The following is a 19967-nucleotide window of genomic DNA, read 5'->3' on the forward strand; positions in this document are numbered from 1 at the left end:
CACACACAAATAAACATACAAATTAATTAATTAAAAATGTTAAAAAATGTTTTTAGTGCTGGAAAGATGCTCAGCATTGGCTGCACCTCCAGAGGACACAGATTCAAGTCCCAGCACCCATATGCAGCTCATAACTGTCTAAAACTCCAGTCCCAGGGGAACTGAACGCCCTCTTCTGGCCTCTGCAGGCACCAGGCACAAATGTGGTACACAGACAGACAGACATGTAGACAAAATACCCACAGAAATAAAATCAAATAATAATATTTTAAAAAAATCTTTTTAAGTTTCTAAGTGGTTAAATTGGTAAGAATTATTTAATTTTATCTTAGCATTGGCAATTAACAGAAGGAAATATAGGCCGTTTATAATGTTCACCTAGGGTTAGGGTTTGTTTTGTTTTGTTTTTGAGACAAGGTCTTCCTTTGTTACCTACGCTGGTTTTTTCAAGTAATGCTCCCCTTTCTTCTTAGTCAGCAGAGTTATGGGTATGTGGTACTGGGTCTAGCATGTAGTGTGTTTGTGTGCTAACTCTGAGTCTTTTTGTATCTGGGCCCTTTCGAAAGTTTCCCAGAAAGTATATACACAAACACAATTGTAGAGGACTTACAGGTACCTTCCATTCAGTTAACTCACAGGTATTCCCAAAACTCAGAGATGATTACTGACTTGCTAAGAATTAGGGGGAAAAAAGAACTTAGGGGCTGGAGAGATGGCTCAGGGGTTAAGGGCACTGGTTGCTTTTCCAGAGGATCCAGCTTTGACCCCCAGCACCTACATGGCAGCTCACAACTGTCTGTAACTCCAGTTCCAGGGGATTCACAGTGCACAGGCATACATGCAGGCAAAACACCCATACACATAAAATAAAAATAAATCTTTAAATAAAAAGAATTTGTCAAATCAAATCAAATTATTTATACGTATTAGTTGTGGTAGCCAGCGGCAAAGAAAACTATTGTCTCAGCAGAGCCTGGAGTTTGTGGTTGTCTTAAGGGCCCCGTTTGAAGTAGAGAACTGAAAGTCAGACCGACCTTTGTTTCTGATTCAGAACAGCCCCGGGCAGCCAGCAGCACGGCTCCCACAGGTGTGAAGAGAAACTCTCGAGCAAAACGTGAGTTCTTCAAGACAGCTGCGGTCTCTCCATCCACGTCAACGGCTTCGCCTTCCTAAAAGGCAGCGAAAAGTGAGTATCAAAAGTCACTTTAGTACTTCTCGTTCCAGGAATCAAACTCAGGTTGCCAGGCTTCCCCAGGCAAGCACCCTTACCTGCTGAGCCATCCTGCCAGCCCGGCACTTTGGATTTGTTAGAAAATATCCAGGAGCTGACTAAGTGTGGCATTTCGGGAAAGGACCACACCAACCTCTAACGTGCTACTCTCTCGTCCTCAGACCTCTACTGATGTCATGTCTATTTGCACATGGTCAACTGAGCAGTGTCAGGATCACTTTTCTTAGAATGACACTGCCTCAGCATTTAATGTCTTTTCAGAGACAGCTAGGGAAACCATCTCACCCTGAACTTTACTTCATCAGCTAAACGGGAACTTTGGACCAGTTGTTTCCGAAGTATATTTCTGTGATTCCCAAGGTGCTTGGGAAGTGAGTTATATAAAGCGGTGGTTCTCAACCTGTGGGTTACAATGGCCCTTTGTGGTCTAATGACCCTTTCACAGGGGTCACCTAAGACCATCCGAAAAAACAAATATTTACATTACGATTCATTACAGTAGCAAAATTACAATTATGATGTAGCAATGAAGTAATTTTATGATTGGGGGTCACCACAACATGAACTGTAGTAAAGGGTTGCAGCATTAGAAAGGTTGAAAGCCACTGATATAAAGCAATGCATGTTATTCAGTAAGTATTTTCTCTTTTATTAACTTTTAAACTTTTTAAAAAGCATTTTTGTATGCGTGTATGCACATGTTTGAAGGCATGTTGCCTAAGCACAGGTAGAGGCCAGAAGAAAGTACTGGGTAATGCCTCCTGTTACTGTCTGTCTGTTCCTTCAGGCAGTCTCCCCCTGAGCATGGCATTCACATTCTCTCAGCCGGGTTGGCAGCCAGTGAGCCCGGCAACCCTCCTGTCTCTGCCTCACTTTGGAGCTGGTATGATCTACGTACCCAGGACAGCTGCTTGGCACGTGGTGCTGGGATCTGAACTCCAGTCCTCTTGGTCATATAGCAAGCACTGGACCATCTATCTCTCCGATTCCCCCTTCTAAAATTTATTTTAAAGACAAAATCCAAGCCGGGCGGTGGTGGCGCACGCCTTTAATCCCAGCACTCGGGAGGCAGAGCCAGGCAGATCTCTGTGAGTTCGAGGCCAGCCTGGTCTACCAAGTGAGTTCCAGGAAAGGCGCAAAGCTACACAGAGAAACCCTGTCTCGAAAAACCAAAAAAAAAAAAAAAAAAAAGAAAAGAAAAGACAAAATCCAATGATGTATCCCAAGCTGATCTGAAACTCACCTTATATCCCAAGCTGGCCTTGAACCTGCAATTCCTCCTAAACCTCACATGTGCTCAGACTGCAAATGGGTGCCACCATACCCAATATAGCATTTTCAGTAAGATTTTCTTTTCTTTTTCTTTTTCCTTTTCTTTTTCTCTTCCTCTCTCTCTCCCTCCCCCCCCCCCTTTCTTTTTGGACAGTGTCTCGTGTCATTTAGGCTGGCCTTGAAATTGCTGTGTACCCAGGAATGACCTTGTGTGAGAGCCAACCTTACATTTTAAGTTTTAATTACTATGCCTAAGAGATTCATGAAACAACAAAAATGCCTCTGGTCTGCAAATCCCTTGCCCAAGGATAGATAGTTCCTGAAATGCTGGAGGCTATTGTTATGGGAGATAACAAGCCACATGTTTTCACTCCCCTAAACAGGTTTGTTTGACCCATATATACCGGATGTGCTTGATCACATGTGGGCTGGAGGTATGTAGGCAGAAAATATGTGAGGATGTAGACTCACCCTGATTGGGCCTGGTGGGAAATGCATTGAATTACGGGTTTTCCTCCTTAAGCCTTTGCCATACTTGATTTGGGGCCATTTCCCAGGAACCCGGGTATGGACCTGGCCAATGCCCATCCACCTGGCCAGTATTTAATTAAAGCTTGCTTCAAGTTTGACTTTGATCTGTGGTAATGGTCTTCTTCGAGATCAGTGGGATAACACTTGAATTCCTAATCCTCCTGCCTCTACCTTCCTGGGATGACAGGCATGTACCACCATGCCTGTTTTCATGCAGTGCTGTGGTTTAAACACCAGCTTCATACATGCTAGGCAAGCACCCTGCCAACTGAGCTACATTCCCAGCCTCAGATTTTGCTTAAAACAAAACAAAACAAAAATCTCACAATGAGGACCCTGCATCTAAGCATCCTATATTGCCTCCTCTGGCAGCTACTGATGAGTCCTTCTGCTTTGGATGCTCATCCATTTGTTTATTTTGAACTGGTTCTTGGAATCCTATTTGCTGACTATCTGGTTTTGTTTGCTCGCAGGTCTTGTTTGTTTTCAAAGTTTTTAGGTTTCTGCCCTGTTTGTTTGCTCAAATCAGAGGGCATTTGATTTCTAGCAGTGGTTTGGTTTGATCATTTGTTGGGAGTCTTTTTTTTTCCCCGACACTCCTTCCATATCTAAAGTAAAGAGAAATGTTTAGAAAAAACAGATTACTTGGTATTCCAGCTAATTGATTCCAGCATGTAAATTCAAATTGCAAGATCCAACGGAACTGGGATTACAGGTGGTTGTAAGACATCATGTGGGGCTGGAAAGGAAACTCAGGTCCTCTGCAAGTGCAACAAACGCTCTTAACCACTGGGCACCTCTCCAGACCCGCTCAATTAACCTCTAAGTTGGTTTATTTTGCACACTAACTAGAAGTCCTAGGTAATACAATTTTTCCTCTTTTTTTTTTTTTTTTTTTTTTTTTGAGACCAGGCTAGCCTCCAACTCTTAGAGATCCTCCTGCCTCTAACTCCCAAGTACTGGGATTAAAGACATGCACCACCACACCCAGTTCAATTAGAAAAAAAAACTTTTTAAATCATAAATATGAATCTGCTTTAACTGACATTTAAATCATCTTTAAAAATAAACAATAAAATTAGTAATTTACAAAACTTATAAGACCTCTACATAGAACTGCATCTAAGTTAAAAGATGATAAAAAAAAATAAATGGAAAAGCAATTTAAAATTTTTAGAGGTTATATCAAAACTAAAGATGGGGGCTAGAGAGATGGCTCAATAGTTAGTTAGGAGAACCTGCTGCTCTTCCAGAGGACCCTGGTTCGATTATTACAAAATAATTATAAAATAATTCATTAGGGAGAAGACCGTGGGCGTGGGGAGTCAGGCACTCAGTCTGGTTAAGGAGAATGAGGACATCCGGGGATTCTTTGGCTGGTTAAAATGCTTGCTTTTCTCATCCAATACTTTTGCTTCTTTAGGCCACACTGTGTTCTTTATTATTTTAATTCTAGGTGTTATAGTCTATTATATATCACATATAAACATTATGTCAGATACAGGGGTGAAAAAGAGAAACAAAACCAGACTCAGATCATGGCTAATAGATTCGGTGATAGGATCCAGGGATTTCTTCCTTAAAAATTTTACCAATTTTTTCTCTCTCCTGAAGACTGCTTCCATGCCTACTCAGTCTCATTTCTATCAGATTCTAGGAACAAGACTTCCCAGCACCACAGGACAGAAACAATACTGGGCCTTGGCATGCACAAAATGTGATGCTTGGCCAACAGGGGGAACTGTGAAGACCCAAGAAGAAGCAGCAGAAGGAAGGTGGAGGAGGATACAGAGGAGGATGCAGAGGAGAGGTGTGTGGAGAAACGCTGTCTGTGCACCCATGTTCAAGAGTCTACAAGGCCAAATGATTGAACTTCAAGACTGTGGGGAGTGACAATGCTGCAGACCAGAACCAGATGATCTTGACGTGTTTTTAGTCCCCTGACATACATCTGTTGCCCACACCAGTGTAGCCTGACATTCTTCTGACTATTGAACCTTACAATGTATTCTCAGCAGACCATCAGCTTCACCAACCCAAAATCAAGAATGTCATCAAATAGCATCAGAGACCTATAGCAGAATATTCCCCCATTTGACTCACCACCACTGCCTACCTGTGGCTTCCACCGATGTATTTGGTAGACACTTTGATTTATACGTGTCTTTGTTCTGGAACCTTTCCCATAGTGTGATGTGCTGTTTGGGGAAATCTGAACCTATGCTCCTTGGACCAGGGTCATCATATTTGGTTACAAAATAAACCAGCTCTTATCTCTTCGAGGAAAGAACTTCACTTTTGCATCAGTGACATTCTACTTTTCTCAGAGCTAGAATATGAGCCTGGGTATTTGATTCCAAAGACTGTACTTTTCTACATTGAGAAAACAAAGCCCTCTGTTTACAAACGGCTTGATTACATGACACTGCTGTGCCATACTGCTTTTCCATATGCTCACTGGTCTCTCTATAGAACGTCTGAATGAAGTTTTATCCAAGTTCTTAGACGTGATTAAAGTATTGTAATTAGAAAAATATTTCATTCGTATGAGATGCAGGCTGAAATATTTAAGGCGAGAGTTATAATTTACATAGGTATATCAGGGGTGTGTATGTTTTAAAAGAAGTATGCCTGCCATTACACTATTTTGTCACTATGTGAACACCATAAATTTGTACTCACACAAGCTTAGATGTTATAGCCTTGTACACACCTAGGCTATACATTGTGTATCTAGTACAACCCATCGCTCCTGTGGCCACAATAAACAACATAACACAAGATTAAAACAAGCTAAAGAGGAAATGATCAGACACAGTCAATTCAAAGTGCGAGGCTGCTGATGAAACAGAACCACATACAGTTTTACAGTAAGCCCTGTGGTTTTCTTTTTATGTATGAGGATATACATTTGGGGTGCTGTTCTTGCAGAGAACCCAGGTTCAGTTGCCAGCCCCCACATGGTGGCTTACAAGCATCTGTTAACTCCAGTTCCAGGGGATCAAATGACCTCTTCTGGCCTTTATGGGCACTAGGCTTGTATGTGGTACACACACACACACACACACACACACACACACACACACAGAAGTAAGTCTTTTTTTTTTTTTAAGGATGCTTGGAGCTGTGAAGACGGCTCAGGGAAAGCACTTGTAGTGTGCATGAGGACTAGAGTTCACTTGTAGTGTGCATGAGGACTAGAGTTCACTTGTAGTGTGCATGAGGACTAGAGTTCACTTGTAGTGTGCATGAGGACTAGAGTTCACTTGTAGTGTGCATGAGGACTAGAGTTCGAATTTTCAGCATCCACATAAACGCCATGTAGGCGTGGCAGCCTGGCTGGAACCCTCCTGCTGGAATCTGGACACAAGAAATCCCTGAAGCAGCTGGGCAGTGGTGGCACATGCCTTTAACCCCAGCACTTGAGAAGCAGAGACAGGTGGATCTCTGAGTTCAAGGCCAGCCTGGTCTACAGAGTGAGTTCCAGAACAACCAGGGCTACACCGAGAAACCCTGTCTCAGGAGTTTAAAAAAAAAAAAGGAAATCCTTGAAGCATGCTGGTAGCTAGACTAGTCAAATCAGCAAGCTTTAGGTTCAAGGAACCTCAATGGAAAGGATGAAGAATGATCCATGAAGACAAAGTCAACCTCCACACGTGTATAAACACCCACATGTGCACACACATAAACACACGCAAGTAATAATAGATAAGAGGAGGAACTGAAGAGTGGTGGAGAGTGCTTGCTGCTCTTCTAGACAACCTGAGGTGGGTTCCTAGCACCCAGTCAGGTGGATCCTGAGACCTGCAGCTCTAGTTCCAGGGGATCCAACAACTTCGGCCTTTTGTGGACACGGTACTCACACGCATAACCCACCCCCACACACTTAAAATAAACTTAGATTTGGGGGGGGGTTGTTTGTCTGTTTTTGCAAGACAGGGCTTTTCTGTGTAACAGCTCCAGCTGTCCTGGAACTCACTTGGTAGCCCAGGCTGGCTTCAAACTCACAGAGATCCACCTGCCTCTGCCTCCTGAGTGCTGGGATTAAAGGTGTGCGCCACCACCGCCTGGCATTATTATACTATTTTTTTTAGCCTTAATGCAATTAAAAATATTTTTATAATATTGAGAAAAATTCTTCTCTGATTTACTTAATAAATACACACAAGCAGGAGATCATGCAGTGTGACACCCAGACCTGTGATCAGTTACAGCCTCCTCAGCCTCCACCCACCTCCTCACCTTGGGCGTCTACAGAGTGAGAGCTTCCAGTATTTGAGAAGCGTGTGAGCCAGATCTGAGTGTCCTACACACCGAGGAAACGTGTTTCCAGATGGAGTGGGAAAGAGCGTGGTGGGGTGGTAAGTGCCACCTACTACTTACCAACTAAAGCAGAAGACAATATCCAGGAATCGAACCACAGCAAGAGACAGGAAACAAAGACGTATCAGCCATGGAGACAAGAGTGATTTAAAAACTGAAGATGAAGGTACAGCTGCCAATGGCCCTCAGGAAACGAGGGTGAGACCAGATGTGGTGGCACAAGCCTTCAATCCCAGCACTCAGGACAGAGACGCAGGCAGATTTTTTCTTGAGTTCAAGCACAGCCTGGTCAGCACAGTGAGTTCTAGGCCAGCAAGAGCTACATATAGTAAGACCCTAACTTGGGGAAAAAGTCGGGAGAAAGATGGGATGGAAATACCCAAGGACCATCAGGTAAATGAAAAGAAAGAGGCCGTCACCAAAGCCCTAAATGATGGCCACTCAGTACGTCAAGGAAATCAGCGTCCTTATCATCTCACAAAAGCCAAATGCCTCCATTCAAGACAACAACAGAGCCACTGAAACAAAACCCACGCATGCAGACTCTTAGAGCACTGGAGAGAAGAGCCTGCCATCTTGTCTTTACCTGTAAACTGGATTATGATAAAGACTGAAAGAAATTCAGCGGATGCCTAGAAAACTGCAGAACACTGAATGTGAAAAGTGAGAGTCTAAAGAAAGGAGAGGAAGGTCGGAGAATTGCAGGAGACAGCCCCGAGGGAGAAAGAGGCCAAAAGACAAAAGGTATCACAAAAGGCTCCCCAGGAGCCTTCTGGGGAGCCTAGTAAGTTTTCTGAAGGAACAGATGGAATAGGAGCGCATCGCTGGAATGGCGGGGATGCCATTAATTATCCGGAGGGTCTGACAGCCATGCAGATCTTAAAAGGTGGCCTTCCAGGATGTGGCCCAGAATGAGTAAATACGTCAAAATATTCCAAAGGCTGCGGACCTCATGTAATGGACATTGACAAAGTCCTCATAGAAGGAAAATCAACCAGACATCTAACGGATGTCACAGAAATACAAAGCAGTGTCTCTGCCCTCCTCTCAAGAGCTGAGATGCTCTGAAGATAATCCTGCCCCTCTATACCAGCATCTTCCAGGGTTTGCCACTGGGTATTCATTCAGATAATATGTTCTTATTAGGAATTCCAAACCTGAAGCACTTATTAAACCTCAAATATTTTAAACTAATTAAAAGGGTCTGTTAATTTCTATGCCTTTGAATCACTGGTCAAAAGAAAGTATAAAAAGTTTATTACTCTACTGTAAGCAAAATGAAGACTTCAATTAAGGGAAAAACAGAATTACACACAAACCAACCAACATCAGAATAGTGAGAAGAAATTTAAGGTCAAAGTGAAGATCCAGGAAAGGTGCTGTGGCTGGGGTGGGGGTGGGGAGGCACAAGGGTAAGAACACTACAGAAATATCAGGTACCAGTATTGCCCACCCCAAAAACCTGAAGATGGAACATGGGGCCTTGCACATGCGGGCAAGTGCTCTACTATTGAGCCATACTGCCATCCCCGTGGGCAGCTTTTTACCTTGAATGTGAAATTTGCATCGAAGATTAGTTCTCTCTCATGCCCTGTGATTCCTCCTTTGTAAACAACTCGGCATCTTTCAGCTGGTTCTGTCTTTGGGAGTTTGAAGAGTCGAAACGTGGCAGACACAAAGCGACAGTCACCTGAAAGCAGACACACAGGGCTCACTACCTGCACCCCGGCGGCATTCAACAAACGAGGATGGCGCATACTGTAAAGGTGAATTCCTTTACTGCATGCCATCAATTCTCTTTCTGGGCGCTTCAGTCTATTTACTGAAATAAAATACTTTATTAACTATCTCTCTGAGGGAGGAGCTGAAATTATTCAGGAGACAAGGTGGACACTTTCAGATGATGCAGTTTCCCTCGGTAAGAATCACTCAGTAAGGGGACTGGAGAGGTGGCTCAGGGGTTAAGAGCACTGACTGCTCTTCCACAGGACCTGGTTTCAATTCTCAGCACCCACATAGCAGCTCACAACTGTCTGTAACTCCAGTTCCAGGGGACCTGACACCCTCACACAGACATGCATGCAGGCAAAACACTAATGCTCATTTAAAAAAATAATTGCTCCTTAAACTAACTAAGCACTGAACGGAAACCATCCCCACGGCAGTCACAGGGTCTCTGCGGTTGTTTCTTACCAATAACACTTTCTAGTTCCTTGTTTTGAACTGTAATGAGACTGGCAGTGACCAAACGCGGAGGACAGAACCCAATTTTTTGGGCAATGATGGCAAGATCCTTCCAGTACAAAGCACCACCCAGGCACTCACCTTAAGAGAAAAATTACAGAGCAGTCAGTACTTAGAGCAGCATTATGGACATTTATAACCTGTACAATTAACTAGGACATCGTATTAAGATGTAGGACCTAACTGGCCATGGAGGCGTCCACCTGGAACACCAGCATGTGAAAGATAGAGGAAGATAATGAAGAGTCCACATTCATCCCTGTGAGTGTGAGGCTCTTTCTCAATAAAACAAAACCACAAGAGCAAAGGATGTATATTGCATGAATTCCTAAATGGTCTTACAATAAAATCCCAAAGTCAGATATTGGGGTAAATGCTGAAAGATCAGAGACAAAGGAACAAGCCAATAGAGAAACTTCTCACCACTACCGAATCCTCAGGCTGAATGGAAGGCGAAATCCTATCTCCACAAATCCTCTGACTGAAAGCCTCTGAGTCCTCAGCTGGAAGGGCCTAGTTCCTGTCTCTTCAAGCCTTATGTACCTTTCTCTGCCCAGCCATATCACTTCCTAGTGCTGGTATTAATGGCGTGTATGCTTCCCAAATACTGGTAGCAGAGGCATGAGATCTCAAGTGCTGGGATTAAAGGCTTGTGACTCCCAAGTACTGGGATTAAAGGTGTGTGCCACCACTGCCTGGCTGTTTCTCTCCTAGACTGAATCAATCACATGTAGTCTAGGGTGGCTTTGAACTCATAGAGATCCAGATGGATCTCTGCCTCCCGAGTGCTAGGATTAAAGGTATGTGCCAGCTGGGTGGTGGTGCACACCTTTAATCCCAGAACTTGGGAGGAAGAGCCAGGCAGATCTCTGTGAGTTTGAGTCCAGCCTGGTCTACAGAGCGAGATCCAGGACAGGCACCAAAACTACACAGAGAAACCCTGTCTCTCTCAAAAAACTAAAAAAGAAAAAAATGATTATAGTAAATTTAAAACAAAAAAATAAGGCCTAGAAATAGGGCCTGGAAGTATCCACAAGGCCTAGTGATAACCAAACCCAGAATTTGTTAGCTAATGGTCTCTGAGAATCGTTTTCAGGACAGTCCTGATGTGTTGGTTCTACTAAGACACAATCACAATACTTGTGTGTGTGTGTGTGTGTGTGTGTGTGTGTGTGTGTGTGTTAATCCACACTCTGAAAGGTGCTGTTAGTGGGAATAAAACGGCATAAACTCTGCCTCTTAACTCCAGATGAGTCCCATAACGGTCTATTACTAGAACAATAATTGCTACTAATGTTCACAAGACATTTTTACAGATTTTTTTTCAGTGCAAAGATATTCATATAAGTTTTATGTGTTGTGTTACACCAATAAGTTATAGATAAACTTAACCGTCACCAGTAAACTAACACTTCAAGCTGAACAACACAGTTGTATAATACTGTTTATACATGTTTAGACCAGAGCTGGAGAGAAAGGTCTGAAGTTAAGAGCACTGGCTGCTCTTCTAGAGGACCCAGGTTTGATTCCCGTAACCCACATAGCAGCTCACAATTGTCTCTAACTCCAGTTCTAGAAGATCGGACACCCTCATATGGCCTCCACAGCTACCAGACCTACATGCAGGCAAAATACCCACATAGAAAATTTTTTTAAAATGTTGGGACTTAGGAAATATATTTTTTGTATTTTTTGGAATGTTTTGTTTTAATTATTTTGCTTATTTACTATCTTGCTTTTTTGGAGATAGGCTCTCACTATGTAGCCCTGGCTGGCCTGGAACTTTCTATGTATGCTAGGCCTTGAACTCATAGAGATCTGCCTGCCTTTGCCTCCCAAGTGCTAGAATTAAAGATGTGCAACAATACTTGGCTTATGTATGTATGTACGTATGCATGCATGTATGTATATATGCATGCATATGTGTATGTATGTATGTATGTATGCATGCATGCATGTATCTGTGTTTTTCTTCTGTGTGTATGAGAGACAGCACATGCCACAGTGTACATGTGGAGGCCGGATGAAAACGCTCTGGAGTTAGTCCTTTCCTCCTACCATGGGGATTCTGGGGATCACACTCAGGCTGTCAGACTTGGCCGCAAGCGTCTTTACCTACTGAGCCATCTCTTCCGTGTGTGTGTGTGTGTGTGTGTGTGTGTGTGTGTGTGTGTGTGTACACATCTTCATGGGTGAGGCACAAATGCTATAGGGCACATATGGAGATCAGAGATCTACTCTCTCCATGCATCTTTTTATGTGGGTTCTGGGGATTGAACTCAGCTCATCAGGCATGGAAGGAAAGTGATTTACCAATTGAGTCACCTCATAGGCTCTGTTTTCCTGCTTTTAACATTACTCATTTATATTACTGTATAATAAGAAAAATGTTAACACGATCTCTTTAAAAATGAGATTTTTTTTTTTTTTAGACTATGTCTCATCGTGCAGCCTGCGACAGCCTTGAGTGAACGCTGTTCCTCTTACTTCATCTCCAAAGAGCTGAGGTCACAGGCATGTACCACCACTGCCAGCTTAAATGCAAAAGTCGATCATGAGGATGCATTTATCTCCTTAATGTCTAGAGACTCTTAAGTGACAATAAAGGAATAAATACTCCATCTCATTTATTCTTCAGAATAGCTTTTTAAAGTAGTCTGTTATTATTTTCATTTTACAGTTTAGAGAAACAATAACAGATTAATTAAATTGCCTGAGATTATGTCACTTTTAAAAAAAGTTTATTTATAGTGGTGGTGGGGAGGGGCACATGGGCATTTGTGCCACAGTGTACATGTGCAGGTCAGAGGTCAGCTCTGTGGAATCCGTTCTCTCCTTCCACCTTTACATGCATTCCAGGGATCAAGCTCAGATTGCCAGCCTTGAACCACAAGTGCCTTTTCCCACTGAGCCATCTTACCGGCCCTCATATTGCTTCTGGGTAGTAGATAAGGAATCGAACCTTCTGGCCTTATGCTATTTGCTCTCCCAGCCAGTGGTCTCACCCCAATGTACTTGCAGGATGGAGCTCTACACTAGTCAATAATCACTGATGTAAATAAAACAAGAATGCATACCCCATAAAACCTTGTGTGACTTGATGTCTTCTGGCACTTCAAGGCTAGCATAGACGTCACTGAAATACAGCTCCCCACCGTACTGAAAAAGAGCAGCACGCGTCCGAGCAAGGTTAAAGATTACATTCATTCCAGATAACAAAAAAAAAAAAAAAAAATTGATTTTTAGGAAAACAACTTCAAAATTCCAGTGTTTGAGCTGATACTGACCAAGCTGACCCTTGAACAACTAACAGCTGCCTCCATCATTAAAATCAACACACAGGGCCCGAGGTGTTTGATTTTCCAGTGTCCTATCCAACATAAAGTTGCTTTCTAAGACTCGGAGAGGAGGGAGTCAACAGGAAGTGGAGAAGCAGGAGAGGATGAAGGGAGGATGGCTGTCACCTGTGTGCATTGTGTGCGTGTATGGAAACATAGTGATAAGGGCTGGAGAGATGGGTTGTGGGTAAAGTGCTTGCTGCTATGTGAGCACCTGCTGAGTTCTGGTCCTCAGCATCCACGAAAACCAGGGGTGGTTCGCATCTATGACCCCAGCTCTGATGGGGCCCACAGCTAAGTCCCTGGAGCTGATCAGCTGGCAATTCCACCCAACTTGGTGAGTTCCAGGTTCAGTAAGAGATCACATGTCAAAAGTAATAATAATAATAATAAAGTAACATAAAAGATTTGTCTTATCAGGAAAATTCTTTTAAAAAGAACAAAATTTGAGGGTTCAAATAGATTAGAAGAGTGGTTCTCAACCTTCCTAACGCTGCAACACAGTTCCTCATGTTGTGGTGATCCAACCATAAAATACTTTGTTGCTACTTCATAACTGTAATTTTGCTGTTATGAATCGTAATGTAAATATCTGATTTTCAGGATATCTGATATGCAACCCACAAAGAGGTCACCACCCACAAGTTGAGAACCACTGATGCAGAAGAACCAAGTTCATGGGGCTGGAAAGATAACTCAGAGGTTAAGGGTTCATGCTGCTCTTCCAGAGGTCCTGAGTTCAATTCTGGGCAACCACATGGTGGCTCACAACCATCTATAATGAGATCTGGTGCCCTCTTCTGGCCTGCATGCATATATGCAGGCAGAACATTGTATACATAATAAATAAATAAATCTTTTTTTAAAACATGCAGATGAAAACATTATTCTGTTCTATTAAAAAAAGAAGAAGAAGAACAAAGTTCAGTTTCCAATACCCATACGGTGGATCACAACCACCTGTAAGTCCAGTTTTGATCTCTGTGAGTACCAGACACACATGTGGTGCACATGTATGCATATAGGCAAAACATTCATGCATATAAAATAAATAAATCTTTTTTAAAGTTTTTAAATAAACAAGAACACAGGAGGGGAAAAAAATGAGTGTCTCTCCTAAATACATTCAGGTTGCCTGAATTTTTAGTGAGTCCAAACAACACAGCCCTAGGTGTCTAGACAACTAACAGACACATCCATAGAATTAACAGTCTTAGCCTTTGAAAATTACAGTAATTGAGCCAGGGGGTGGTGGCGGCGGCGGCGCACGCTTTTAATCCTAGCACTCGGGAGGCAGAGCCAGGTGGATCTCTGTGAATTCGAGGCCAGCCTGGGCTACTGAGTGAGTTCCAGGACAGCCAGGGCTACACAGAGAAACCCTGTCTCAGAAAAAAAAGAGAGAGAGAGAGAAAAAGAGAGAAGGAGGAAGAGAGGAAGGGAGAGAGGGAGGAAGGAAATTACAGTAATGAAGGCAGGCAGTGGTGGCGCACGCCTTTAATCTCAGCACTCAGGAATCAGAGGCAGGAGGATTTCTGAGTTTGAGGCCAGCCTGACCTAAATCATGAGTTCCAGAATAGCCAGAGCTTTCACAAAGAAACCCTGTCTCAAACAAACAAACCAAAAAAAAAAAAAAAAAAAAAAAAAAGGAAGGGAAATTACAGTGATATTATTACACATTAAAATTTTTATATATCCTTAACATCTAGGTCAAAGGAGTCAGCAGGGATTGAAGGTGTTGTTTAGCTAATTTCAAAAGCGTGGATGCCTATATTCTATAGTAATGTTTAGCTTTTCTTAGTTGATCTCAGTGAAGATCATGAGCTGGTATACAAATGGCATCCTTGAAATAACATGAGATCATTCCTACATAGATACTTTTAAATTTTTATTTTATTATTTTTACATGCGTAAGTGTTTGCCTACATGTATGTCTGTGTCCTTGTACCCTCGAGGGCCAGAAGAGGGCATCAAGCCCCTAGAACTGGAATTACAGATGGTTGTAAGCCACCATGTAGGTGCTGGGAATTGAACCTGGGTCCTCTGAGAGAGCAGCCAGTGCTCTTAACCACTGAACCCCCGCCCGAGCCCTTTATAGATACTTCTATTTGAGCAATGTAATAGCTCTGTAAGCCAAAAACCCCAGAATGTATTTTCAGAGTGCTAGGGATTGAGCCTCGTGTATGCCAATCACACATTTGCCACTGGATTACACCTTCAGCCCTCCAAATCCCAGAATGCTTTGTTTTCTAGCACCAAGAAACAAATCCTTTCATAGGCAGGAAGGACAGGAAGCTCCTGGAAGTTTCACTTTTAAAAAGGCATCCATATAAAACTTCCATCTTAGATTTTTCCAAAGATAAGATATCTTGGCATCGGAAATAGTATCATTGAGAAACAGGATCTGTTCTAGAAAAGGCAAATTCATAGAAATTTTTCAGTGAGTCAACAGGTTCTGGTGACTCCGCAGGTGTTATCTGAGAGCCAAAATCAATAGTAGCCAGGGCAACAGGAAAGAAGGTGAATGTTCTAACAGTCAATCACCAGCAGCCTGAGAGGAAAATAAGCCCTGTCTAGGGCATTACTCTCACCCTATGCCACCCCACCCCAACTTTTGTGCACTTTTTTGTTTGTTTTTTGAAACAGCATCTCAGACAGTTGGCCTTGAACTCCACCATGACCAACTTGGCTCCCTCTTAACTTGGTGCATAAATCAAGAGTTTGAGTTCTTAGTTCCAGAAGAGAACGTGATCCTGTCAGCCCTCTCTGGTGTTAACAGATTATGTCTCCCTCCTGCCCTCACCTTGAGCATGTGATACACCTCCCGAAGCACTTGTCCTTTATCGGGGACAAGGTTGATAACACAATTGGATCTAAAAACAATAAGGGGAAAAAAGAGCAGATGTTGACGGACTCAAATCCTTGAAGACCCAAAAGGGGCTTCCATCTTACCAGCAGAGGTACCTGCTTCTTCCCGACTCTCCTTTCTTCCCCATACTCAACTTTCCCGAGATAAGGGAACTAGGCAAGTTGTTTAAGACATATCTGGGGGTTGGGGATTTAGCTCAGTGGTACAGCACTTGCCTGGCAAGTGCAAGGCCCTGGGTTCGGTCCTCAGCTCCAGAAGAAAAAAAAAAAAAAGACATATCTGTAAGCAAGTAGTGAGTGCAAAGTGCAGGAATATGACGCATGGTTCTTGTTTTGTCCTGATATTCACTAGGCAAGAAAACAAAACCCGGACTCGATGCCTATCATGGCAGGTGTTCAAATCCCTCAAAGGGAGCTTTCCCAGTATTTTCATTTGAGGCTAGGTGTGAAACTGGTTAAATGCTTCTTTAGGGTTCAATTCCCAGCATCAAAAGAAAAAAAAAAAAGGCCCAATCCTGTCACTTGGGCATGATTTAACAATGACTCAGGAAAATGAGAAACACAAAACACCATAATTTGCCATGAAAAAAAAATGCAGTCGTTGCTAAATGTGATGGTGCGTGCCTTTAATCAGGAGGCAAAGGCAAGCAGATCTCTGTGCATTCAAGGTCAGCCTGGTCTACACAGCACTTTCCAGTCCAGCCATAACTACATAGTGAGACCCTGTCTCAAAACAAACAGAACAAAACAGAATACCACATAGATGATGGTAGTCCCATAAAATTACAATAAAGCCTGTAATTGTCTAGGACAGCAACACCCAGAACAAGGCCATAGTACATTAGCCAAGTGTTTGTGACGAGGCTGGCGTCCACACCTTACTGACTGCTGGCTGTAGAAAAGTACAACACATACAAACAATGATGCTCCTGGCCTTTTTTTATGATGCTTTTATCACTATTTTATGGTGAATTTACTCTGCTTACAAGAAAACACGCTGTAAAATAGTCTGCTAGGCTTTCAACAGCAACCTCGCACGTCTTGAGCGGCCACCACAACCCTGGATAGCATCACCTCTTATGTCTGGACTGCTCTGTTCGTTGGGCCCTGGTATCAACAGGCTGGCTCTATGGTGTACACCACACAGCCTAAGTGTGCAGTGGACTCTATCATCAAAGTCTGGGTGAGTACACACTGATGTGCACACAATTAGATAACGCTCCAATACAAAGTTCTTACGACACGACCCACCGTTACACTCCAATAAGAGGTGAGTGTCCGTCACAGAGCACAGGCTGTGGTCTGGCTGGTCTGGGGAGCTCACCGGCTTTAGGTCGGTGGGCAGATGTGTCCACACTGCAACATGACTTTGTCTCCTCCTAACTTACCAACAAATGCCCAATTGAGGGACAAAACAAAACAAACTCACAATATTTTAAGTTTATGCTTTTGTGTTGGGTTGTATACATAGCTATCCTTGACCACATGGTTGTGCCAGAGGCTAGACATGCCTGGCAACTTTAAATTCTCTCTCAGACAGCTGTGTTTTGTTTAGTGGACTATAGAGAGCTCATTACAGCTTCCTTCCTTTATGAAGGCCTGCTAAGTTCAGTTTAATTCCTTTTTCTTTTTTTTTTTTTTTTTTTTGTTTTGTTTTTTCAAGACAGGGTTTCTCTGTGTAGCTTTGCACCTTTCCTGGAACTCACTTGGTAGCCTAGGCTGGCCTCGAACTCACAGAGATCTGCCTGGCTCTGCCTCCCGAGTGCTGGGATTAAAGGCGGGCGCCACCAACGCCTGGCCCCTTTTTCTTTTTTCAACTTTTAAAAATATTTATTTTTACTATATGTGCATTGGTGTTTTTCCTGCATGTATGTCTGTGTCAGGATGTGGGATCCCCTGGCACTGGAGTTACAGACAGGTGTGAGCCGCCATGTGGGTACATGGGAATTGAACCCAGGTCCTGTGGAAGAGCAGTCAGTGCTCTTAACCACTGAGCCATCTCTCCAGCCCCTAGTTTAATTCTTCAAAGAGTGGTAGCATGTGTGTGCTCAAACTGAGCTGGGCTTTGCTCATAGCGGAAAGGCGGTAGCCCTACACGACGATGTCGTAGCTCTCCTTCTGCACTCCAGCCTCCGCCAACTTCTCAATGCAGCCGTGAATAAAAGCCACATTGGGTGCCTGGAAACCAAATTTTTCCATGTGGTACTCAAGATAGGTTTTAGCCACTTCCACCTGGAGAAAGAAAAATACAGATTTGGTAATCAACACTATTACAAAAATAAATATTTTTCCCTGAAAACTGTCCTATTACTAATGCCACATGCTTCCCTGCCCTGGGTTATTTTGGATAGAAACACAAGATTCGTGAGCCATGTAAGATATGCAACAGCCTGGGACAGAAGTTCCCAACTAGGTGAGTCTTGCCTGAGGTAATCTCTCATCGAATGACAGTTCTTTCTGGCCAGGAGGACAAAGAAAGGAGAAGAGGAAGTGCCACTGGGTTAAACCTCTGACTGACTTCTCCAGGACAGTCACTGATTGTCAATGTCTTCAACTTCTAGGTCACTAGAGGCAGCAACAAAACCCCAGCCTTCTTAAATACCATAAAGAAAGGCTGGAAGCAGTTTCAGGCCTCAAAGATGATCTGGAGAAACCTCTCCTCCTTTTCCTCCAAATCTTTGTGTTACCTGGACCTCAGTCATGTCTATTCCAGTGACATGTCCCTTCTCGCCAACTAGCTGGCTAAGCACATAGCAGTCTCTGCCACTTCCGCAACCCAGATCCAAAATCCGGCAGTTTTCCAGGAGCTCAGGGACAACCAGACCACAGCCATAATACCTGAGAAATGGAAAAGACGTGTTTTAAAAACAGACTAGCAAATTCTCCAGTAGTAAAGCTCTACTTCCTCCCTCCGTTCCTCCATCACCCACTTACGTCACTATCTTGTCTCTCCCACTAAATCGGAACCATGTCCGCCATAGCCATGTGGACCAGCACCGTGCAAGGTGGCAAGACTCAAGAAAACCATCTAAACTACTTGTTGAATAAATACATCTAAGGCACTGACTGCTGAACAAGGAAAGTATTCTGCCCCCCAGGTGCACGCACTATACCTTGAGAGGTAAAAACAACAGAATGGAAAACCTTTCCCATGGCTGACTGAGAGTGAGTGCCACTGGAGTGGGTGCTGTAGCGCCTAGGGGAGGAAGGCTTCACGACCCCAGGAGGGCTTCACTGAGGTGCTGGAGAGGCAGGGGGTAAGGTGCCCTCTCTGATAATGGCTCTCTGGGTGGGCAATACTACGGCAGGGAAAGGCTAGATCGGGAGCCATGACTGTTTAGAAAGTGTGAGCTAATCTATTAAAAACGTGAATGTCTCCTAAAATGGGAAGAGATGGAGAGCATCTTTGAGGGGTCTCCAGCTGAGGCACAAGAAGCTCAGTGGCCAGCTTTGGGGGTTCCACAGTAGATATGGGAAGCAGGACGGCCAACAGAGATGGCTAAATTCCCTAGTGACCAGTATGGGAAAATTGCAGTCTGGAGGCTTCTTGGAAACAGCATATACACTCTACCTCGAGGTAACGTCCTCGTGTACATTCTTCAGAGTTTCCCGGATGTACTTGGGGACCAAAGTGACTGGGGTGACACAAGCATTAGTCTGGAGGTCTGCAGATGTCTTCAGTACATTCCCGTAGTAGTTCTGATTCAACAGGCAAGGAGGAGAAGCCAGGAGAAAATGGACTGGAGTTGTCGCCTGCAGAGCTCGAGGCCTCGGCCACACTCACAGTTCAGCTTAACTCCAGCCCACCGGCCTTTGCTCAAGGTAAACGCTACCCCCACGTCCCAGCCTGCCCTCCCCCACACTGCTCTGCGAGCAGAAGCGCTTGCTGCAAGACTCCCACAGACCAGCGATCTCACGCCAGCCATTCCCCGGGCCCTCACCTGAACGTCCTTGTGGATCTCAGCGTCTCGGGGAGCGGCCACTGACAAAGGGGAGAAGAGAGGCTGAACCGGGTGACCACACTGGGAGGGACCCGGCTGCGGGCAAGACGGAGGACCCCAGCACACAGGGCGGAGTGGACAGGAACTGAGGCCTTCAGCGAGGCCCACGCAGGCCCTGCCCAGAGGTGGGAGCAGGGTAGGGGGCGCTGTGGGCCTGTGGGA

At 43.9% G+C, this 19967-nt stretch overlaps 1 protein-coding gene across 1 annotated transcript in view; it reads right to left on the minus strand.

Annotated features, from left to right (window-relative positions):
* Positions 1–19967, minus strand: part of As3mt (arsenite methyltransferase) — a gene marked incomplete at its 5' end in the record, with an annotated part of 33759 nt that extends 13792 nt beyond the window's left edge. Inside the window, 9 exons of the mRNA XM_059256917.1 lie at positions 1035–1169; positions 8905–9047; positions 9551–9682; positions 12679–12760; positions 15740–15809; positions 17900–18036; positions 18492–18642; positions 19376–19503; positions 19746–19967. Of these exons, the coding sequence (XP_059112900.1) occupies positions 1035–1169; positions 8905–9047; positions 9551–9682; positions 12679–12760; positions 15740–15809; positions 17900–18036; positions 18492–18642; positions 19376–19503; positions 19746–19967 (1200 nt within the window). The remainder of the gene's footprint in view (positions 1–1034; positions 1170–8904; positions 9048–9550; positions 9683–12678; positions 12761–15739; positions 15810–17899; positions 18037–18491; positions 18643–19375; positions 19504–19745) is intronic.

The sequence above is a fragment of the Peromyscus eremicus genome, chromosome 1, assembly GCF_949786415.1.
Source record: "Peromyscus eremicus chromosome 1, PerEre_H2_v1, whole genome shotgun sequence".
NCBI lineage: Eukaryota > Metazoa > Chordata > Mammalia > Rodentia > Cricetidae > Peromyscus > Peromyscus eremicus.